The 21983-nt window shown below is 40.4% G+C and overlaps 1 protein-coding gene across 1 annotated transcript; it reads right to left on the bottom strand.

Moving 5' to 3' along the window:
- Positions 1 to 306: 306 nt before the first annotated feature.
- On the bottom strand, positions 307 to 21820 carry LOC135215382 (E3 ubiquitin-protein ligase parkin-like). Its single transcript, XM_064249960.1, has 5 exons — positions 21792 to 21820; positions 21468 to 21474; positions 21115 to 21300; positions 14680 to 14847; positions 307 to 1991 (listed from the first exon to the last, which is right to left on the bottom strand). Exons 1-5 carry the CDS (start codon positions 21818 to 21820, stop codon positions 1170 to 1172), a joined length of 1212 nt encoding a protein of 403 aa, XP_064106030.1. The 3' UTR covers positions 307 to 1169.
- Between the last annotated feature and the right edge of the window lie 163 nt (positions 21821 to 21983).

Raw genomic sequence — 21983 nt, 5'->3', positions numbered from 1 at the left:
ACATTCTCGTTAGCCTTTAACATTAAGTTATGCTGTACGTACAATTAATTTTACTCAGCACACAGTAAATATAGAATAAAAGGTTGTTTTATGCATAAATTAGGGCCTCAAGTTCCACAAAAAATTAAAATGTGAGCTCTAAGCTTCCAGGAAGAATGCACAAGATGAAGCTTCAGCCTACTGTAGAAATAGAGGAGCATACAGTACATAATTCATTCATTATGACAGCATATGCATATGATGAATGGCATTTATAGATAACGCTCAAGACTAAGAGGAATAAGAAAGGATCACATGAAAAACAAATTGCTTAGTAGAAGTTCATTTCCCTCACATACACCAGTACAAAGCAGCCACTATTATCTTAATTTACACATCCTCTGCTAAATGCAGTATCATTCACTTCCACTTGCTTCCAGCTGCTTGGAAGTCAACACCACTATCAAGTAAAATCTAGTAGTTGCCTATTATTGGTGTCATCGAGACAGTGCAGCCTTCGCTTCAACATTCATATATCTTTTAAGAACTTCTTACAGAGACAAGAAAAAGCAAAGAAGTGAAAATGAAATTAGAAGGGCATAGAAGCTGAACAGAAGCTGATCGATCAGTCCTCTACTGCCTAGATTGTTTGAATGTTATAGAGTTTAGAAAAAAGAAAGGAAGACATTTATACCTGGAGATTGCATAAGTTAGGAAAGCAGGAGTAAACCTTATACCCTACTTTCAGTACCCATTGTCTAAAACTACTGAATCAATGTCAAGAGAGTTCAGAACAGAGAAAGGCAGACATCTGACATCTGTACCTAGAGGCTGAAGTCTAGAGAAGAGTACACACTTTACCCTATTGTTGATTTCATATATAGGTCAATGAACAAATAATTTCACATAAGCAGGCTCAAGCACATTTCCAAAGGCAAATAAGAAAACCAAAGACATTGGATGCTTCTGTAAATTAACCACACTAATAGAGCATATAGCATTCTGGAATCAATCCGATCTGCTAAGATTTACAAAAATACATTTGTGAGGCCACTATCTGTAATCTTCATGAACTTATTAACATTTGCATGACCAGCACTTATTGACTAGGTTAGTTTCCTGATAAACTTCAGTACCTTACACTACATTATGATGCATTCATATTTTCCGAGTAAGGTTGTCAAAGCTGATTATCCGAACCAGTGAGCTGCCATGCATTCCCTAGTCCACTCAGTTTGGCACACCCAACACCAATGGAAAGCACATGAGGCACGTGTACACACCATATGCATACATCCGCCATCTCGTTCCGTTGGAGTCCTACATTTGGGACACGGTTTGGTTGTAACACGGATTGCTATAGATGATGCTTCATCCCACCTTGAGCTTGCAGCTCTTGATGGATCTACATTAAATCCACTGCTATTTCCTACACCATTGGGATCATTTCCATCTTCAGGGTTACATTCACCTATGTGATATCCTTGTAAACACAATCGACAAAACACATATCCACATCCGTTGAGACATGCAACTCTACGGCAATCTTGGTCGGGTATGATCCCTTGTCCACATCCAGGATAAGGACACAACACACCACCAACGGCAAGAACTGCTTCCTCTGCACCAAACCTCTGATATCTTTCATAATGATTATCACCCATTAACTTGAAATGATGAACTTCACGAACAAGGGAGTCAGGACAGCCAATAGGACATGATAATGTATATCCTAATACACCGTCATGCAGAAACTGACGTTCATTAAGTCTTGATACTGAAAATGTTACAAAACAATCAAGGCACATAACATGAGATTCAGCACACTCAAAGACCACAACTGGAGATGAAACATCAGTACATGCTAAGCACGAAACAGCTGGAAGATTAGCACGTACTAAATACAAGGCAACAGCTGTATCATCTTCTCCAGCAGTCTCATGGTCTCTACACTTGAAGAAAAACTCAGCCTTCGAACCATTGCATCCTAACGTTTCACATGTAGCAGTAATCTGAAAAAAAGTTTGTATTTCACTGATGTCACAATATACAATGACATCTACCTTATCTTGCATAGAAGTACATATTAAAGTTTTTACTTAATATAAATCTTCATAAGAGCCAAACATCATACTACACAATACAGTCATTTTCTTCTTTTGAAAGAATGAAATATACAGTACCTACAGTATGTCTAGCGAATGTGACAAAATGTAATTATCTTTTTTAAAGAAAATTAATTTCTTCATACAACCCATTTAGTAACAACAAGTATAGTACAGTATTTCATGCAAGTGAAATTTGTCTTATATCTTTCAGTACCTCTTGACATAAAGAAAGTGGTAGTCAGCTGATAGAATTGCACAGACATAAACAGATCCCCAGGTCTTAGGCAACTGTGAGTCATTATTCATGCCATCTTATCTATTAGTGAAAAATGGAGGGTCTGAGAGGTAAGAACTTGCATTATAAGTAAAGGATTTTCATGATAAAAATAATTTTGTTTTCAGAAACTTAGAGTTGCCTCAAAATAAACCCATTGCTTATATTAGCCAAAACTGCACTTCAAGTGAGATGGATCAAGCTACTAAAAATCCCAGATTAGTTGAATGAGACCTGTAAAGTTTGACTGATCTTAAGTGTCAAAATCTGTGACATTCAGAGATGTTATGGGAGTTGTGGACTAACACGGAAATAATAATTTACATGAGTAATTCTATAGGATTGTAGTACCTATTACCAATGGCCGTGTTTCAACTACATTTGGAAAATCAGAACATTACAAGTGCAAGGGCTTCAATGGGGACAGCAGCCCAGTACTGAGTAAAAAATACAGAGGTAATAAATACACTATAGTACTGTATAAGATAATAACATGGAAAAACAAATAAAACAAAATAAACTATGAAATTACTAATATGACCCGAGTCATTAAAGAAGTATACGGCTATATAAGTTTGATCATCTGAAGTTCCAGTGATTCAGCAGCATAAATATCAACCTCTGTTGTGTCATTAATGTGAAGTAGGATTTTTTGGAAACACTGCTGCAGTTACATGTGAGTGGGATTGTATACACCTGCGAAGTAATAGTCAGTCAGTTGTTGTGGAGGTAGGGTGTTGTGCTCTGGGGCTCTGTGGTTGAGAGTTTGTGGCGAGGGACCTTTCCCTCTTTCCCTTTATTTTCCTCGTTGGTTGGTGAGTTGGATCTTAAAGGTCACCCATTAAGCAGTCTGAGGGAGCTTTCAAGGTGAGTTTAACTACAAGCTATCTAGGCCTATTCCAAGAAAGTATGGCGTCTAAAATTACAATGGACATGATTAGGCCGTTCACTGGCGAAGGAGACATTGTATCATGGTTGAAGAAGGTAACTTTAGTGGCTAAGCTACAGAATATATCAGACTTTGCCGGTTTTATGAAGACCAAGAAAATGCAGCAAAAATTCAGGAAAAACTGAAAGTAGCATTTACTGATGATGCATTCTCTGCTTTTGGAAAACTGGTTCAGATGAGGTGGACAGGAGAAGCAGTTGATGTGTATGCCAATGAGATTAGGAGGTTGGCCAGTTTGGCTAAGCTTGATAAGGATGATTTAGAAAATGTGGTGAAACTAACTTTTGTCAATGGTTTCCCAGATAATATTAGTGTTGCTTTACAGCAAGTGCCAAATGTAATGATGATGGCAATGAGTGAATTGCTCAATCATGCTAGGATTTTGTCACTGAAACAGCAAGGTGGTGTGGTAGCTGTAACTGTTAGGAAGAATGGAGGAGGTGGTGGTGGGAAACCTGAGAAAAGAACTAGGCCTATCCAGTTTAAGGGTCAATGTTTCCGATGTGGTGGCCCTCATATGATAAAAGACTGTAAAGAGAAACAGCTGAGATGTTTTAGGTGCAATAAAATTGGTCACATTGCCAGTCGTTGTCAAGAACAGGTTGCGGAAAATGAGTAAAGGGTGACCGCTGCGCCTGTAGCCACCCTTGTGATGATAGAAAGGCGCACCTTGATACATTGCCTATACTAAATGATGTTTGGATTGGTAATGAGCCTGCAAAAGGACTTGTGGATACAGGCTGCTCTACATCGGTGGTACATTCCAGATTTGTGCCTCAGTGTAGAAGTGAGGTGTATATCAGTGCTTTTGATGGGAGTCATATTAAGTGTAAAGTTGCAGATTGGGTGAAGATAGGTGTGAATGGTGAATGGGTAACCATGAGGGCTGTGGTGTCAGATCAGCTGGTTAATGGTACTGATGTGGTGTTAGGCGTTGATGTTATTTACCACTTGAGCATAGACTTAGTGGTGAGAGTGATGACGGTTGTTCAACAGTTGTTATCGAAGACCCAGACTTTCACGCAGTACTTGATGCACAGAAATGGACAGTCAGGTGGTTTTGGAAAAACAATGAACCTGTGACATTGACAAATAAAATAAGTTGTTATGATAAAAAGCTTGAGGGTTGGAAGAAGGAAGAGTTTGAGAAGGAAGTGGACAGGTGGATTGCTGAAGGGATTTTAGTACCGTGGGAAGAAGTTAAAGAAGGTATTCCTCTAATGGCAGTGGAACAGCCAACAAAGAATAAGGTGAGACCAGTGCTTGATTTTCGGGAACTTAATGTCAATGTCAAGTGTCACATTGGTCATGATATGACTGACATATGCAGTGAGACACTACATGAATGGCGACAGACAGGTGAGAATGTGTTCCGAGAGGTAATAAAGTGCCTGAAGTTACAGATATGCTTACAAGTAGGGAATTGTTTTCAGTTTGTGGTACATTAGTGGGCCATTATCCCATAGCTGGATGGTTAAGAGTTGCATGCAGCTACATTAAGAGAAGAGCCTCAGGAGCATGTTGTGAGGATCCTGTCGGTGAGCAGTCCATGTTGATGATTAAAGAGGTAATTGAGAGAGTAAAGTTAGACGATCCTGTGAGAGGAAATTGGTGTGTGCCAGGTGTTAAGTATGGTGTTGTGTGGTGTGATGCCAGCAAAATTGCTATAGGTATAGTTTTAGAGATAAATGGCAAGGTTGCTGAAGATGCTGCTTGGCTTAGAAAAAAGGATGATTTCAACCACATCAATGTTGCCGAACTAGAAGCTCTTTTGAAGGGGGTAAATGTGACTATTAAATATGGTTTTGAGTCACTAGAGCTGAGGACTGACTCTGCAACTGTAGGAGCATGGTTGAAATCTGTAATAAGTGCTGAGAAGCGTGTTCACACAAAGGGAGCTGCAGAGATGATGATCAAGAGACGTTTGGGAACATTGAAGGAATTGATTACAGAGTTTGGTTTGAATATTGTGGTTCAGATAGTGCCTACAGAGAAGAATAAAGCTGATATTCTGACGAGTCTAGAAGAGTTGGTTGGCAAGCAATGAAGTCGAGCATGCACATCTCTGTGCAGGTGCTGTAGTTGATCTAACAGAGTTGCATAATACATAAACACCATATGGGAATTGACAGAACACTCTATTTAGCCAAGAAGTTGGACCCTAAAGTTTCCAGAGAATGTATGAAAAAGGTAGTTCAGTGTTGTCAGTCTACTGATCCTGCTCCTGTGGTGCACAAAGAAGGTGAATTAAGTGTTGAAAGAAACTGGCAGCACCAAGCTATTGATGTTACTCATTACAGACAGATACCCTATTTATCAGTGGTTGACTGTGGTCCAGGTCATTTGGCAATATGGAAGAAGTTAAAGAGAGAAGATGATCAAGAAATATCTGCAGAGTTGAATAATATCTTTTTGGAAAGAGAGCCAGTTGATGAACTATTACTGGATAATAGTACAGCATTTAGGTCACAGTGTTTAGGAGATATGTTGTCTCGTTGGAACATTGTTAGGGCGTTTCGGGCTGCTTATCGAACGGGAGGAAATGGAATAGTTGCAAGGCACCATAGGACCATCAAGGCTATGCAGAGAGGGGAGGAATTAGTCCTATTGAAGCAGTATTCTGGTACAATAGCACACCAAGGTCCGGACAGGATGCATCATCTGTTCCACAACATGCAGTGTACAGATATGAGTGGAGATACCCTTCAGTAGTCCCCAAAGGAGCAGATACTAGCCAAAACATCCCCTTTCAATTAAGCTGGGAGAGGAGGTGTGGGTGAAGCCCCCAGACGCCCGTTGTACTACTCAATGGCGTAAAGGGATGGTTACCCGTGAACTCCTTGAACAACATTTCCGTGGATGGAATGCCGAGGCATGTGTTGGATGTGCGACCAATTGTAGTTCCAGCTTCCCTATCTGATGGCTCAAGCAAAATTTCAAGTGATGATTCAGTCTCAGAAGAATCAGTGAAACCACAAGTGAGTGGTCAAAGTGAAACAGTGGAGAATCAGCGTCCACGGAGAAATAGAAGACCTCCTGTATGGATGGCTGATTATGTCTCTGATTAAGTTGTGTGTGTGTGTTGTGGTGTGTGTTGGTGTGTGTTGTGTGGGTGTGTGTGTGTGTGTGTGTGAAGTAGGATTTTTTGAAAACACTGCTGCAGTTACAGGTGAGTGGGATTGTATACACCTGGGCAGTAGTCAGTCAGTTGTTGTGGAGGTAGGGTGTTGTGCCCCGGGGCTCTGTGGTTGAGAGTTTGTGGCGAAGGACCTTTCCCTCTTTCCCTTTATTTTCCTCGTTGGTTAGTGAGTTGGATCATAAAGGTCACCCATTACGCAGTCTGAGGGAGCGAGCTTGCAAAGTGAGTTGAACAGTCTGAGGGAGCTTGCAAGGTGAGTTTAACTACAAGCTCATTCCATAATTTGGAACAAAACTCATAGAAAACTGCCTATTTTAGTAGTTCAAACAAAAATATACCTAAAACTATCATACTAAAACCATTTAATATCAATTTAAACAACAATACACCATTACCCCAAAACATCCTAAGTCATCTTAGATTAGTACCCTTTTACAATTGTTGCTCATGTATATATGCCTTCTAAAATGCTTATCATAATGATTTACTAATTTGTAAATATCAATATTAATGTAAACACAGCAAAATATCTATAAAATGTTTACAGTAATACAAATTAAACAAATCTTTAATACAAATTATTACGGTAATACAAATCAAACAAATCTTTAATACAAATTAAACAAATGTCTTACACGTTTGCCAACTAATCAAGTTGCCCTTGTATACATGAGCATAGCCGTTTTCTCTCATAGTATTGAAGCCGTCCTGTTTTCTTTATATGTATATTGGTAAAAACAGTTCAAATGATCACTGATTCACTTTTTTTCCTAGAGCAACACTGTTTATTCACTACTTAATGTATTTTTTCATATTATGTTCGTGACTACATACAGATTTTTATGATAAAAATAATTTACAGTGTATTTATAATGTAATGTATCTATTAAGCTCACTCCTGGTTGGGCGCCAGACTGAGTATAATAGGTGTACTTACTCTCTCTCTCTCTCTCTCTATCTCTCTCTCTCTCTCTCGTCTCTCTCTCTCTCCGGCGTCCTCTCTCTTCTCCTTAACTCTCGGGCCCTTCCCTTAAGGGTAATGTAAAATGTATTTGAAATTATATTACTGTAAAGCATTTTTGGATGATAGAGTATACAATTGTACAATATTTAAAATATTCGCTAATTATTTTCATATTATTTCCTAGTAAAAGCAGACTGGAAGATAAAATTTAAATAATTAGCGAATATTTTAAAAATTGTACAATAGTATGCTCTGTCATCCAAAAACACTTTACAGAAATATTTCAAATACATCTTACATTACCCTTAGAGAGAGAGAGATAGAGAATCAAATCATACACATGTGCTCAGTCTGTGGCCCATCCTGGAATGAGCTCAATAGATACACTGTAAATCATTATAAGTACACTGTAAATCCTTTTTTGTTTTATCATAAATATCAGTATATTTAGTCATGAACACAATATGAAAAAATAGAGTAACTAGTGAATAAATAGCATCACTAAGAAAAAAAGCAAATTAGTGAAAAAAGCCTGAAAAAATGATATTGTTATGATACAATAAAGTTTTATGCATACTTACCTGGCAGGTATATATAGACTTATCCTCTTGACGCACTGGCAGAATTTCAAACTCGCGGCAACCGCTAGTACACTGGTAGTTCAGGTGATGGCCACCCCGCTCCCGTGGCGCTGGTACTTGTGGAACTATTCCCGTTTTCCTCAGATTTTCTCTGAACCCTGTCTCCTGAGGGGAGAGGGTGGGAATTTAATTATATATACCTGCCAGGTAAGTATGCATAAAACTTTATTGTATCATAACAATATCATTTTTATGCATGACACTTACCTGGCAGGTATATATAGCTGATTGACACATTTGGAGGTGGGTCATAGACAGCAACATCGTCATAATTCAAAAATTAACTAAATTTTTAGAACTATGTATTAAGTTCCTTACCTGCTAAGGTAGCTGACTTCGTAGGTCCTGCCTCTTAGCCTGCTAAACCTTAGTAGCTCTCAACTAGGACGTGACCTGTTTGTTGAGAAAGCTAACAACAAGGGTCTGACAACTGGACGTGACCAATCTGCTGACAGAGAACCCTAGCCCTCATTTACCACGGGCATTCATGCTAGGAAAGTTAGTCACCTGAACCACACACACATATAATAAACACCACTAACCAAAAAAACTGAGCTGGTATTAAACCTTCTCAGACAACCATAAAAAACACACTATAACCTAATTAAAATAAAACCTAGCATGTTATTAGGTTATGGGGTGGAAACTCCTTTGCCCAGTACTGTACCTGAGGTATCATACGGGCCTAACGTTTGACAATTATCAAAAGTTGTCTTCACGTCTCTAAGGTAATGAGAGGCAAACACAGAGTTTGTCCTCCAAAACGTCGAGTCTATAATGTCCTTGAGGGCTAAATTTTTCCTGAATGCTAAGGACGTCGCTACTGCTCTCACCTCATGAGCTTTCACTTTAATCAACCCAAAGCATTCTTCCTGACAAAGCAAATGAGCTTCTTTAATGACTTCTCTTACAAAGAAAGCCATTGCGTTTTTAGACATAGGTCTAGTAGGATCTTTAACAGAGCACCACAGAGAACATGACGTTCCCCTAATGCTTCTTGTTCTTTCCACGTAAAACCGCAAGGCTCTTACTGGGCACAGAACCCTTTCTTGTTCTTGACCTACTAGATCAGCCAGTCCTTCAATCTCAAATGACCTTGGCCACGGATGCGAAGGATTCTCATTCTTTGCTAAGAACTCCTGTTGAAAAGAACAAACTGCTTTGTTGTGCTTCCAACCTACTTGCTTGTCAATAGCTTGCAGCTCGCTAATCCTTTTAGCTGTAGCTAAGGCTACTAAGAAAATAGTTTTCTTCGTTAGCTCTCGCAAAGGTGAACTGCCCATAGGTTCGAACCTATCCGTCTCCAAGAATTTGAGAACGACATCCAGATTCCAAGAAGGCGTCCTGCAACGTCGATCCTTGTTTCTTTGTATGAACGATCTGAGAAGATCTCTAAGATCTGCGTCGTTGGACAGGTTTAAACCTCTGTGTCTAAACACTGCAGACAACTACACTTAATAGCCTTTAATTGTCTGTTAGCCAATCCTAGTTCCTTCTTCAGGTATAGAAGGAAATCTCTTGCAATTTGTGTCACAGAGGTACTGGATGAAGAAATCTTCCGATTCTTACACCATTTACGGAAGTTCTCCCACTTCGACTGGTACACTTTGATAGTCGATGGCCTTCTTGCTCTTGCAACTGCCTTCGCTGCTTCTCTAGAAAACCCCCTCGCTCTGACAAGTCTTTCGATAGTCCTGAACGCAGTCAGACCCAGAGCGAGGGTGTTCTTGTGGAACCTGTCGAAGTGGGGTTTTGCTGAGAAGATCTACTCTCGTAGGTAGACTTCTCGGAGAATCTACTGTCCATTAAATCCGTACCTCTGTGAACCACGTTTGGGCCGGCCAGTATGGGGCTATCAGAGTCAGCCTTGTTCCTCGACTTTCCCTGAATTTTTTCATTACCTTTCCTAAAATCTTGAACGGGGGAAACGCGTACGCATCTAGCCCCGCCAATCTAGTAGGAAGGCATCGACTGCGACTGCAAGAGGGTCCCGGGATTGGAGAACAATAGTTCGGTAACCTCTTCGTCGCTGCGGTAGCGAACAGATCCACTACTGGGGTGCCCCAGAGCTTCCACAGTCTCTGGCATACTTGAAGATGCAACATCCACTCCGTGGAAAGCACTTGTCCGTCCCTGCTCAACAGATCCGCTCTGAACGTTCTTCTCTCCTTGAATGAACCTGGTGAGCAGGGTGACGTTTTCTCTCTGCGACCACAGAAGAATCTCCTTCGCCAGGTTGCAGAGGGACAACGAGTGGGTTCCTCCTTGTTTGCGTATATATGCCAGAGCTGTGGTATTGTCCGCGTTGATCTGCACCATTTGCCGCTGATCACGGTCTGAACGCTTTCAGAGCCAAGAAGATCGCCATCAGTTCCTTCCTGTTTATGTGCCATGCCTTTTCTTCTTCGTTCCAAAGGCCTTGAATGACTCCTCCCGAGGGCCCAGCGTCGCTCCCCAGCCTGCGTCTGACGCGTCGGAAAATAATATCCGGTCTGGGTTCCTCTGCTGGAGTGACGTACCCTCTGACAGCCTCTCCGGAACTAGCCACCACTTTAATTCCTCCTTTATCTTTGAAGGAATTGGAAACCGGAAGGAATCTGGTTGCGATCTTCTTGTCCAGACTTCGTTCAGAAAGAACTGTAAGGGCCTCATGTGAAGTCTCCCTAGTGAAATGAACCGCTCTAACGAAGAGAGTGTCCCCAGCAGGCTCATCCACTCTCTCGCTGAGCATTGGTCTTTCAATAGGAATTCTTGCACTTTCCGCCGGCACATGGTCTGCCTTTCGGGTGACGGAAAAGCCCGAAAAGTCACTGAGATATCAGAATCCCCAATAAACTAGCTCCTGAAGAGGGGATCAACCGTGACTTTTTCAGGTTTACCATCAGACCCAGTTGCTGAGTTAACTCCAATGTGATGTTCGTGTCCTCCAGACATTGCTGTTTTGATTGCTCTTATGAGCCAATCGTCGAGGTAGAGAGAGACTCTGACTCCTGACAAATGAAGCCACTTCGCCACATTCGACATCATTCTTGTAAAGATTTGAGGAGCCGTGCACAGACCGAAACAAAGGGCTTTGAATTGATAAATCCTTTCCTGGATCACGAATCTCAAATATTTCCTGGACCTTGGGTGAATTGGAATATGGAAGTACGCATCCTGAAGGTCCAGTGTTACCATCCAGTCCCCTGGACGTACCGCTGCCAGTACTGATCGTTCGTCTCCATCGTAAACTTGGTCTTTTCTACGAACAAGTTTAGCTGGCTTACGTCCAGTACCGGCCTCCAACCCCCTGATGACTTCGGTACTAAAAACAGACGGTTGTAAAAACCTGGGGATTCGTGATCCATAACTGGTTCTATGGCCCCCTTTCCTAACATGTTGGCAACCTGATGCCAAAGAGCCTCTCTCTTCTCTAAATCGATGTAATGAGCCCCTAGGGCTCTCGGAGCTGTAGCGAGAGGTGGTTTCTTGATAAAGGGGATCTTGTACCCTTCCTTCGCTACCTTTACAGACCAAGGGTCCGCTCCTTTGCTTTGCCAGACTTCCCAGAAGTCTAAAAGTCTGGCTCCCACACAAGTCTGGAGGACTTCTGACTCATTGCTTGGTTGAAGTTTTGGAACCTCTTTTGGTTGGAACTCTTTTCCCTCTAAATGCTGGTCGGGAAAAAGTCCTACCCCGAAAGGGCTGCTGTGATGTCTTTGTATCCTTCGGATCTTCTTCATAACATTAGAATGGTAAATACTTCCTTACAGACGACGTAAGAAGATCTTGAGTAGCCTTTTGAGTGAGGGAGAGAGAGATGTCCTTAATGATCTCCTGAGGGAAGAGCTGTCCTGAAAGAGGAGAAAACATCAACTCCGGACTTTTGCGCGTTCGACAACTCCTTTTAGCAGCGAACGAGCACACGAGATGTCTTTTCTTCAGAACGCCTGCTGTAAAAAGTGAAGCCAATTCATTAGCTCCATCTCTCAAGGCTTTATCCATACAGGACATGATACTTCTCGACAACTCGGATACTGACGAATCTTCCATCTCCGAAGTCCGAGCCAGGGCCCCCAACGACCAGTCAAGAAAATTAAACACCTCAAAAGTCCGATAGATCCCTTTGAGTAAATGGTCGAACTCTGAAGAAGTCCACCACACTTTGGCTGAATGTAAAGCATGTCTACGGGAACTGTCCACTATGTTGGAAAAGTCTCCCTGGGAGGAGGCAGGAACTCCCAGGCCAAGACTTTCCCCCGTAGCATACCAAACACCAGACTTCGAAGCCAACTTGGCCGGAGGAAATGCAAACGAAGTCTTCCCCGACTCTCTCTTCTCCTTCAACCACTCATCTACGCGTTGAAGGGCTTTCTTGGCCGAAATAGACAAAGTCATCTTCAAAAAAGACGATTTCTTGGCTGTCTTCGTCTTCGAAAATTGCGACAAGGGCGATGGAGGACCTGAAGGTTGAAAATCTCCTTCAAACAAAGCAAGAAGGCACTCTGTTAGTCTCTTGTAGTCCGAAGAATGAGCTTCCGTCTTCTTGTCCTCTTCCGCACTCTCCACAAATTCTTCCTCCTGCGAAGAAATATCTTGAAAACCAAGATCCTGATGACTCTCCAATGACTCCTTATGCAGAGCTTGCTTAGCAAGCGAATGCGGCACTGACTCCTTATAAAACTCCTCTCTTCCTTGTCGAGAAAAAGTTTTGCCTTGCTGCCGCCTGCGTCCTGCGTCCTCCTGAACGTATGCGTCCACCATGCGTCCATCACTCTTCCTCTTGCGTCCTGCGTCCTGCACTGCTTCGTCCTCCTTACGGGACGCACTGCGTCCTGGCTCGCGTTGCACGTCCTGCGTCCTCTTGGAGGACTTAACCGGGAGAGACGAGTCCTTACGTCTAACCGCAGGTTGTTCGGGCTTCTCCCATGATTGAACAATCACTGCCAATCTCTCCTGCATGTCCCGCAGAACCTCCTTCGTCTCCGCTTCCTTACGAGACTCCTGCTGCTGAGGAGATCGAGGACGCACCGGGCTACGAGAGATCCTCTTCCTTTTGACAGGGATAATTTCTTCATCCTCCGATGAAAAAATCTCAGGGCTACTCCACCCTTCTTGGTCCACATCCCTTTCATCCTGTGATGAGGAGGGAAAAAATGACCTCTTGAGAGGACGAGATACTTCCGCGAAACGCCTACTCCTTCCCGAGGCCGAACTATCCGAAGAATAACGGCACTTCCCAGTATCGCCTTTTCTATAGCGTACTGCAGCAGCCTGGGACGCAACAACAGGACTGCCTGAAGGGACGACTGATCGCGAGTCAACCCCTCTCGCCTCCCTTCGACTGTCGACATGCCTTCTCCCTTGGGTCTGGGAGCTTGACAGAGGTCTAGGTCTAGGAGCACGAGAGAGACGATCAGCGCCCCTCCACAACACTGTCACCAAACACTTCCACTTTGTCTGTTAATCGCTTAATTTGATCTCCCATGGACGCAAGGGCAGCGAACACTTTCACGATTTGTGGATCAGTAGTATCCTCAGATACAGCAACTGGAGCAGGAGAAACCTGTGGGGAAGGTGCTACTTCTACATGTGAATGAGCTGGAGAAGACACATGCAAAGATTCATTCAAAGGCTTACTCGAAGATCCCGATCTCTCACTCCTAGATACCGTCTTCTAACCCGATCTTTTTCTAATCTCTCCACATACTTCATAAGAGCCTTCCACTCTTTCTCATTCAGACACTGACATTCATTGCACCTATTGTCCCACGTACATACAAACTCCCGACACTTCTTACAAATAGTATGTGGATCTACCGATGATTTCGGCAGTCTCACCTTACACCCTTCTTTCACACAAACTCTAAACATACTTCCTGAATCAGACATACTAAACCAGGATCCAAACAAAATGCGATTGCCACTCTAACTTCGTGAATACGATACCAATATCCAAAAAGTCAGTCAACGAGCAGGAAATTCTAACAGAGAACCAACAACGATGTTGCCGGTTCGGCTGGCAGAGAAAATCTGAGGAAAACGGGAATAGTTCCAAGTACCAGCGCCACGGGAGCGGGGTGGCCATCACCTGAACTACCAGTGTACTAGCGGTTGCCGCGAGTTTTGAAATTCTGCCAGTGCGTCAAGAGGATAAGCTATATATATACCTGCCAGGTAAGTGTCATGCATAAAAACAGGGTAGCACTGTCATTACCATGATCAAACAAACTATAACACAGTATCCCCCCCACACAAAGCATATTAACAATCCTCTTAGACCTTTCAAAGATGACTTTCTTTCCATTAACTGTTTTCACTGATAACAGCAATGCATAAATTAATACATGAGAATTTGTCAGCCACCTGAACAGCATTCACTTACTGAAAAGTTGCCAGCAAAAGAATGCTTCACAAAAGATCTGCCTTGTATCATGTCAAACAATGAAGTGAGAACTGAAGTAAGATGGATGGGATCCTCCCACGAATAAAGGCCTTATCTGACATCAAGTGAGTTATTTAGCAATTAGGAACTGAATTCATACTTAGGTTTTTAGGCCTAAAATAATGAAAGCATCAGTAAATCAATAATCTGTTCCTCAAATGAACATTTCTACATTTATTTACTTCATAAATATGTACTTACCTGGCGAGGGTTGAGAACATCCTGCCAGTTACAAGGATCACGATGCAAAGTTAGAGCACCCTGCTTGCATGTTGCACATCGCACTCTCAGCTTTCCAACTCTTACTGAGTTACATGGCTTCACGCAATAGACGTAAAAATGTGGACGCTCCCCAATGCCATCATTAGTCTGCAAAAAGTTAAAGAAGCTATGCACAATTAAATATGGCTAGATGCTAGATTAATGATAATTAGCTAGTAAAAATTGTCTGTGACTATAATAATGGACTAAGCAAGACAAGACATATTAATTACTACATTGCAAATTTATACTTATCCATACCTAGAAAAGTAAACACCCTAAAATGCTTATAACTACTGCTGTACACAACTACTCCTAATTCTTTGAATTATGCATAAAAAACATTCTAGCACTGTAAGAAAAAATCAATCAGCTATACATGTCAATAAGGTGTAGATCATTTAACACTCTAAAATGTTCAAAACTACTGCAAACACAACTACAGTAGTGCCTCAGGTTACGAAATTAATCCGTTCCAAATTGGCCTTCATAACCTGATTTTTTCGTATTTAGAACTACGTTTTACATGTAAATTGCCTAATTCGTTCCAAGCCCTACAAAAGCACCACAGTAAATTTTATAATAAAGCTTTAATTTCCCAAATAAACAATTGAAATCAACAATTGGAACCATTCAGTTAACCTTTACCAATAAACCAATGAAATCAACAATTTGGACCATCAGTACCTAACATAACCTGACTGTACCTGTAAAAAAGTGTATTAGTGTACAGGGTACAAGAAATACTGTACGTACATGTACACATGTATGTAGTAAAATGTGGAACCTTACCTTTCGAGTGAGTCGATGTCCAAAAGTGGCGAAAGAGGAGGAGGACAAATGGCAGAAAAAATGAATACTTAACTTTACGAAACACATTAAAAAATGGCAGAAAACATTACACTAAACTTTACGAAACACATTAACAAATGACAGAAAACATTAACACTTCTTGATTATCTCCATCTCCATCTCCATAGAGCGCATCCTCTGCTTTCCGTGAACTTCAGCAACATTCTTGGGACCCATGGCTAATTACGTAAGTAATTAAGTTTACACACAACACAATAAAGTAACTTACAATTCAACGAAAGCGAAATCACTAACACGAATTTATGTTAACAAACGAAATATATGTGAACGAACGAATTCCAGGTGTTTACGATAACGCTAATGCAAAAAATGGTCAAGGAATGCCTTTACATAAAGGCATGATGGGGCAGGTGCTGACCAATAGGAGAGCAGGATCTTATGCCGGTGACTAGCATCAGGAACCAATGGGAGAGCAGGAGGATGGTGGCGAGTTTACTGAGTTGGCGGCACGCGAATTTTAAAATTGTTCTCGGCAGTCCGGGCGAATCTTGGACTTTACCCTTTCACGACCTGAATTATTTTCGTACACAGAAGCAAAAAAATCTTCGTCTTTGCTTTCGTAACCTGGATTTTTCAAACGTAGGGACTTTCGTATGTAGAGGTTCCCCTGTACTCCTATTTCTTTAAATTATACAGAAAAAACATTCCTCGCTGAAAGAAAAAATCAATCAGCTTTACATGTCAATAAGGTGCAGATCATTTAACACAAATTTCTACATATGTAAAGCCATACCTATTATAGAAAAAATATCAGTATAGCTTTAACAGTAAAATCTTGCATTGAAACACACTGTATTATTGGGTCTAATATAAAACTGATACCAGCTGGTATCACCCTAACTTGTGTATGGACACAAACTTCTGGAATGTTAGTTGCAAAGTCCATGGGGCTGACAATGATAAGTGAATAAAAAAAAAAGGAATTTTGTTTAATAAAAATATTTTATGTTTCATGACTAACGGAAATTTAAGAGGCTTTGTTCAAGTTTCAGAATGCTGATTGTGACCTGCAGAATCTATGGAAAGGACCTAAAGACTAGGAAGGGTCAGTGCAAGTGACTGACCAAGAAAAAAGCACCTTTTGACCAAGAAAAGAGCACCTTTGAAAGTAAAATAAGGTTTATAATGTATAGGTGCCAAAAATTCTACATCTCTCAGGATGGCAATACGCACTGGGAAAAGGATGAAAGTTCCTGTAACCCCCCCAAAAAGGTAACTTTTACCCTACTTCTATTATTAGTAAAAAAATTTAATTTTCATGATAAACTTAATCATTTAGATACTTAGCTATAAAAATACAAATTAAATAAAAATGTGCCATTTGTTCATATGCGAATCAAACCTAGGTCTTAATGTGAGGATGCACTCACTTTTGGTGGGAGGAAAGGAAGCCTTGAACCAACTGGAGGTTAAACACACCTGGTCTCATTTCCCAAGTAAGCAAAAGAGGAGAAAAGAGATGTATGCCTTTGACAAGTCTAATAAAAGGTTATAAAACAGTCAGACTACTGGGTTAATATACATTTGTGTAGGAACAATGTATAAATGGAAGTTAAAGACCTATATCTACTTATCTGTTAAGACAAAAAACCTACGTTAGCCACAAATTTGTTTATCATTCCTTTCTCCCCTTGTTAGAGAAAGATTTGTGTATGAAAGAACCTTTCTCAGAGCACTCACTCACCTGTATCTAACCAGTTCCAGCCCATGATGGATCAATCTTCCTACTGCCACCAGTAGAGAAGGGGAAAAGAGAAAGAGAAAAGACCAGTCATTTCTTTCACTCTCACTTTCATACCATCGTCTTAGGTAAGATACAAACTGTCCTGCTAGGGGCATTGGATGAGCTACATAACTTGTTGAGCAGCCACCACTGCAACAAAATAAAAAGTGTCCGAGAATCTGTGCACAACATCCCTCAGATAGAAGGATGTGAAGGTAGTTTGACTTTTAGTCATAGAACCAAACCCAAAAGCAGCAGCCCTATAGCTTTTGATGGCAGACACAGAAAGACATTTCTCACTTCCGAAAAAACTATGAAATATGCTATTTGCTGAATAAAAGTTCCAAATGGAGAGACTCCTCCGAAGACACCATTCATAGTAGATGGCCTATTTCCCCTGGTACACAGCTGAGAAAGAACTTCTGAGGTACCCCGACATCTCTGTCACTGCTCTGTAAGAAAAGCCTTTTGCTCGCAAGAGAACCGGAATGCTGTTAACTGACACTGTCGATAAGGGAGGACTGCCTGTACATGAACAAGTGTTTATACACAAACACACAATTCACAGTCTTAGTATATATGGTGTGCAGTGCAGTACTGTGTGTTGTATATTTGTTTCAGAATGAACTCATTACTTATAATAGCCCATACTCATGGTCCATGAATTGCTCCTGACAATTCAGTCCCTATGATGCAAGTAACAGAAGGCAGATATGTATGTATGCACACATTTTTGGGTCCCCAGTGCACAGCAGTCATATAATAACTTTTCTTATGTCTGCTATGTACTGTATATACTACTCTAGATTTACCCCAAAACTTTTATTTACTTCATCTGCCAAGGATTATTGAATTTCATTAAGCTCATCATTTTCATTTACATGCATTGGGTATCTCATTATGGCTGGAGACTATCCAGTTTATCCAGTTTCTCTTGCAAGCAAAAGGCTTTTCTTACAGAGCAGTGACAGAGATGTCTGGGTACCTCAGAAGTTCTTTCTCAGCTGTGTACCAGGGGAAATAGGCCATCTACTATGAATGGTGTCTTCGGAGGAGTCTCTCCATTTGGAACTTTTATTCAGCAAATAGCATATTTCATAGTTTTTTCGGAAGTGAGAAATGTCTTTCTGTGTCTGCCATCAAAAGCTATAGGGCTGCTGCTTTTGAGTTTGGTTCTATGACTAAAAGTCAAACTACCTTCACATCCTTCTATCTGAGGGATGTTGTGCACAGATTCTCGGACACTTTTTATTTTGTTGCAGTGGTGGCTGCTCAACAAGTTATGTAGCTCATCCAATGCCCCTAGCAGGACAGTTTGTATCTTACCTAAGACGATTGTAAGAAAGTGAGAGTGAAAGAAATGACTGGTCTTTTCTCTTTCTCTTTTCCCCTTCTCTACTGGTGGCAGTAGGAAGATTGATCCATCATAGGCTGGAACTGGTTAGATACAGGTGAGTGAGTGCTCTGAGAAAGGTTCTTTCATACACAAATCTTTCTCTAACAAGGGGAAAAAGGAATGATAAACAAATTTGTGGCTAACGCAGGTTTTTTGTCTTAACAGATAAGTAGATATAGGTCTGTAACTTCCATTTATACACTTACTCTCTCTGAAAATCGCTTAATGTTGCGGTAAGCAGTTTATCGGTAAGCAGTTTATCGGTGTCAGTAAGAGGTCTATTGGCATCTGTGAGTAGTTTATCAGTGCCAAAAAGCAGTTTATCAGAACCAATAAGCAATTTATTGGCACTTGCAACATCATAAACATCATTTATTACCATCATTGTCAGCGGTTAAGTGTTATCTGTGACTTTCTGTTATAATGACTTTCAGTTAGTGGTGCTCGGCCAGGAACAGAACCTCCGCCATTAACTGGGGACTGCTTTATACAGTGGTACCTTGACATACAAAAGGCTCAACTTCAGCAAAACTCGAGATACGAAAGCAAATACGAAGATTTTTTTGGCTCTACATACGAAAATAGTTCAAGTTATGAAAGGTTGTTGCTGTAAAGTCCCTGAGATTCGCCCGGACCACAGAGAACAATTTTAAAACTCGCACGGCGCCAACTGAGTAAACTCACCACCATCCTCCCGCTCTCCCATTGGTTCATGATGCTAGTCACCCCATAAGATCCTGCTCTCCTATTGGTCAGCATCTACCCCTTGTGCTCTATGTATTCTATTGGTAAAAGGATGCTGTAAATTGAAAAACTTATTCATGCAATACATTTAATAAAAAAAAAACATTAGGTAAAGATAGAATAAAGAATAGAAATGAATGGTTATTATACTGTTTGGTAGTTTCAGTAGTTGAAGAGAGATAATGAAAATTTATGGCTTACTGTGTGCTAGGAAAAGTGATTGCTTGGCGATCGTTCGGTACTAGTAACAAAGTGCTGAATGTAAACAGAAGTTTGGAAGCTTTTTTTCTTTTGTTTGATTGTTTATTATAGTTAATGGTTACTTGATAATTATTTGAAATGAGTTCATGCAATACATTTAATAAAACAAATTGTGAATTAGATATCATGAAATATAAAATAAATCAGACTGCTATCATCGAAGCCAACAAATACGTACGTATTTTCTAGAATTCCTCTGTGTTAATATTACGTATATGTTTCATTATAGCTGTCAGTAACTCGGTATCTCCATTAGGTAAAGATAGAATAAAGAATAGAAATGAATGGTTATTATACTGTTTGGTACTTTCATTAGTTGAAGAGAGAATGAAAATTTATGACTTACTGTGTGCTAGGAAAAGTAATTGCTTGGCGATCGTTCAGTACTCGTAAGTACTGGATGTAAACAAACAGTTGGAAAGCTTTTTGTTTGTTTGTGTATTATAGTTAATGATTAATTAATAATTATTTGAAATGAGTACATACTGATTATTTATACATTTTATTGGCATATTCTAAGCTTTTAGCTTCTTAGGTTTAGATGTCAATCATAGACTAGGCTACAGTAGCAACTGCTAACATAGGCTAGGCTTATTGCTACGGGACATATGCTAAAGTCCGAATATGTGCAGTAAAAATGGGGCTGAACATTACATGCAGTTGAATATTACTCAAGTATGTACAGTATTTTGCCTTTTTGGAGTCATTTCTTCTTCCGTGGGGATCGGCGTCGTAACCCTAAAACTGTGTTGTAAGCTGGAAATATAATTTACTATGGGGTGTTTTTTGTAGGGCTTGGAACGGATTAGGCATTTTACATGTAAATGCAGTTCAAGATACGAAAAACCTCCATGATAACGAGGCCGCCTCGGAACGGATTAATTTTGTATCTCGAGGTACCACTGTACATTGACCAGCATATTATGCCTAGCTGTCATTTCTCTCTCTCTCTCTCTCTCTCTCTCTCTCTCTCTCTCTCTCTCTCTCATACATGAATTCAGTTCATTTTGCAAACTATGGCATCTTTTTTACAATACTAATTTTAGTGTGTTGGCGGGGAAACATGCCTGTTTAAAACAGATAAAAACAGTATGATTTAGTACACTCTTAAAAACATGGTGACACATCATCCCTTTTGTTTGTTTATCTAGGTATTAAAATGTCCTCTTAAGATCCACAAATATGTGATACAATCTCTCCCTCCTTGCACGGCACTTTTCCTGTATTTGCCTCATTATCAAAACTGCTTCCATTCATTCCGATGCACTAAAATAAATGTTCTCAAGACTATTTTCACTCTTAGGTATCCTTAATTCATGAATATCAAGGCCTGGCTATATATAAAAATGTTCAGAAAAACATACAAAGTAATAATTACCTTGAGGTCCCTCAGTTTCTTCTGTTCTGCTTCTGTCATCTGTATAGTAATGACAGTTGATGCATCACAAAGCAACCTCCCACAAGTTTTTCTTGGCACAGTAGATACTCCCGAGCTGCCGTCTGACGATGATGTGCTTGGTTCATCATTTGGAAGTGATGGGTGGGAATTTTCTTGAGATATGACCTGTAATCAAGACAAAAGGAAAATAAATATAAAATAACATAAATTCACCAATATCTCTGCAATAGTAAAACTTAACTTTAAATATAAAAACTGTAGTACAGTAATGAAAGCAGCTGCTCTACGCATAAACCAAATTCACCCAATAAAAATCACTGCAAAAATCATACTTTGTCCCTGCAAGAAAAAGGCATAATTGAGCAACAAATACTGTTCTTTTAGGATCAACAGTGACTTCTTTATCCCTACCACCATCCCTAAGCTAGGGAGTTGATTGCCCTGATGCATTTTTTCCCTTACTGTTCCTACTGACCAATCATCAACAGTGGTTAATAATTTACTATTTACATACAATAGTCTTATTGGACCTGTATCTGTTCTAATATCCTCTATTCCAGGGTTACTTTCAATACCACATTTATTTCAATAATTTTCTGGTTAAACCTACTGGTTTTCATCCTGATAATTTCATATCTACTGCTTTTCTGACTAACTGTTCATTCTTTATCACTTCCCACTGCATTTTCAAACAATCTAAGTCTTCAAGATCTCCCTCCTTTTTCCAGCCAATGGAGCTTTTTCCATTATCGCAAACAAGCGATATTGTTATATGTATACACAAGTAACAGAAACTAAAGCAGTGGATCTCAACTTGCTTCAGGTCATGGACCACCACACAAATGAAA

This window comes from Macrobrachium nipponense, chromosome 5 (assembly GCF_015104395.2).
Source record: "Macrobrachium nipponense isolate FS-2020 chromosome 5, ASM1510439v2, whole genome shotgun sequence".
NCBI lineage: Eukaryota > Metazoa > Arthropoda > Malacostraca > Decapoda > Palaemonidae > Macrobrachium > Macrobrachium nipponense.
This window is presented reverse-complemented; position numbering and strand designations above follow the sequence as displayed.

Coding starts and splice junctions, on each gene's coding strand:
- LOC135215382 (XM_064249960.1), bottom strand. CDS start 21,820: ATGCAGTGGGAAGTGATAAAGAATGAACA. Junction 14,848..21,114: donor AGAAACTGAGGGACCTCAAG/GTAATTATTACT, acceptor AACTTTTTGCAG/ACTAATGATGGCATTGGGGA. Junction 1,992..14,679: donor ATGTTCTCAACCCTCGCCAG/GTAAGTACATAT, acceptor ACTTTTTTTCAG/ATTACTGCTACATGTGAAAC.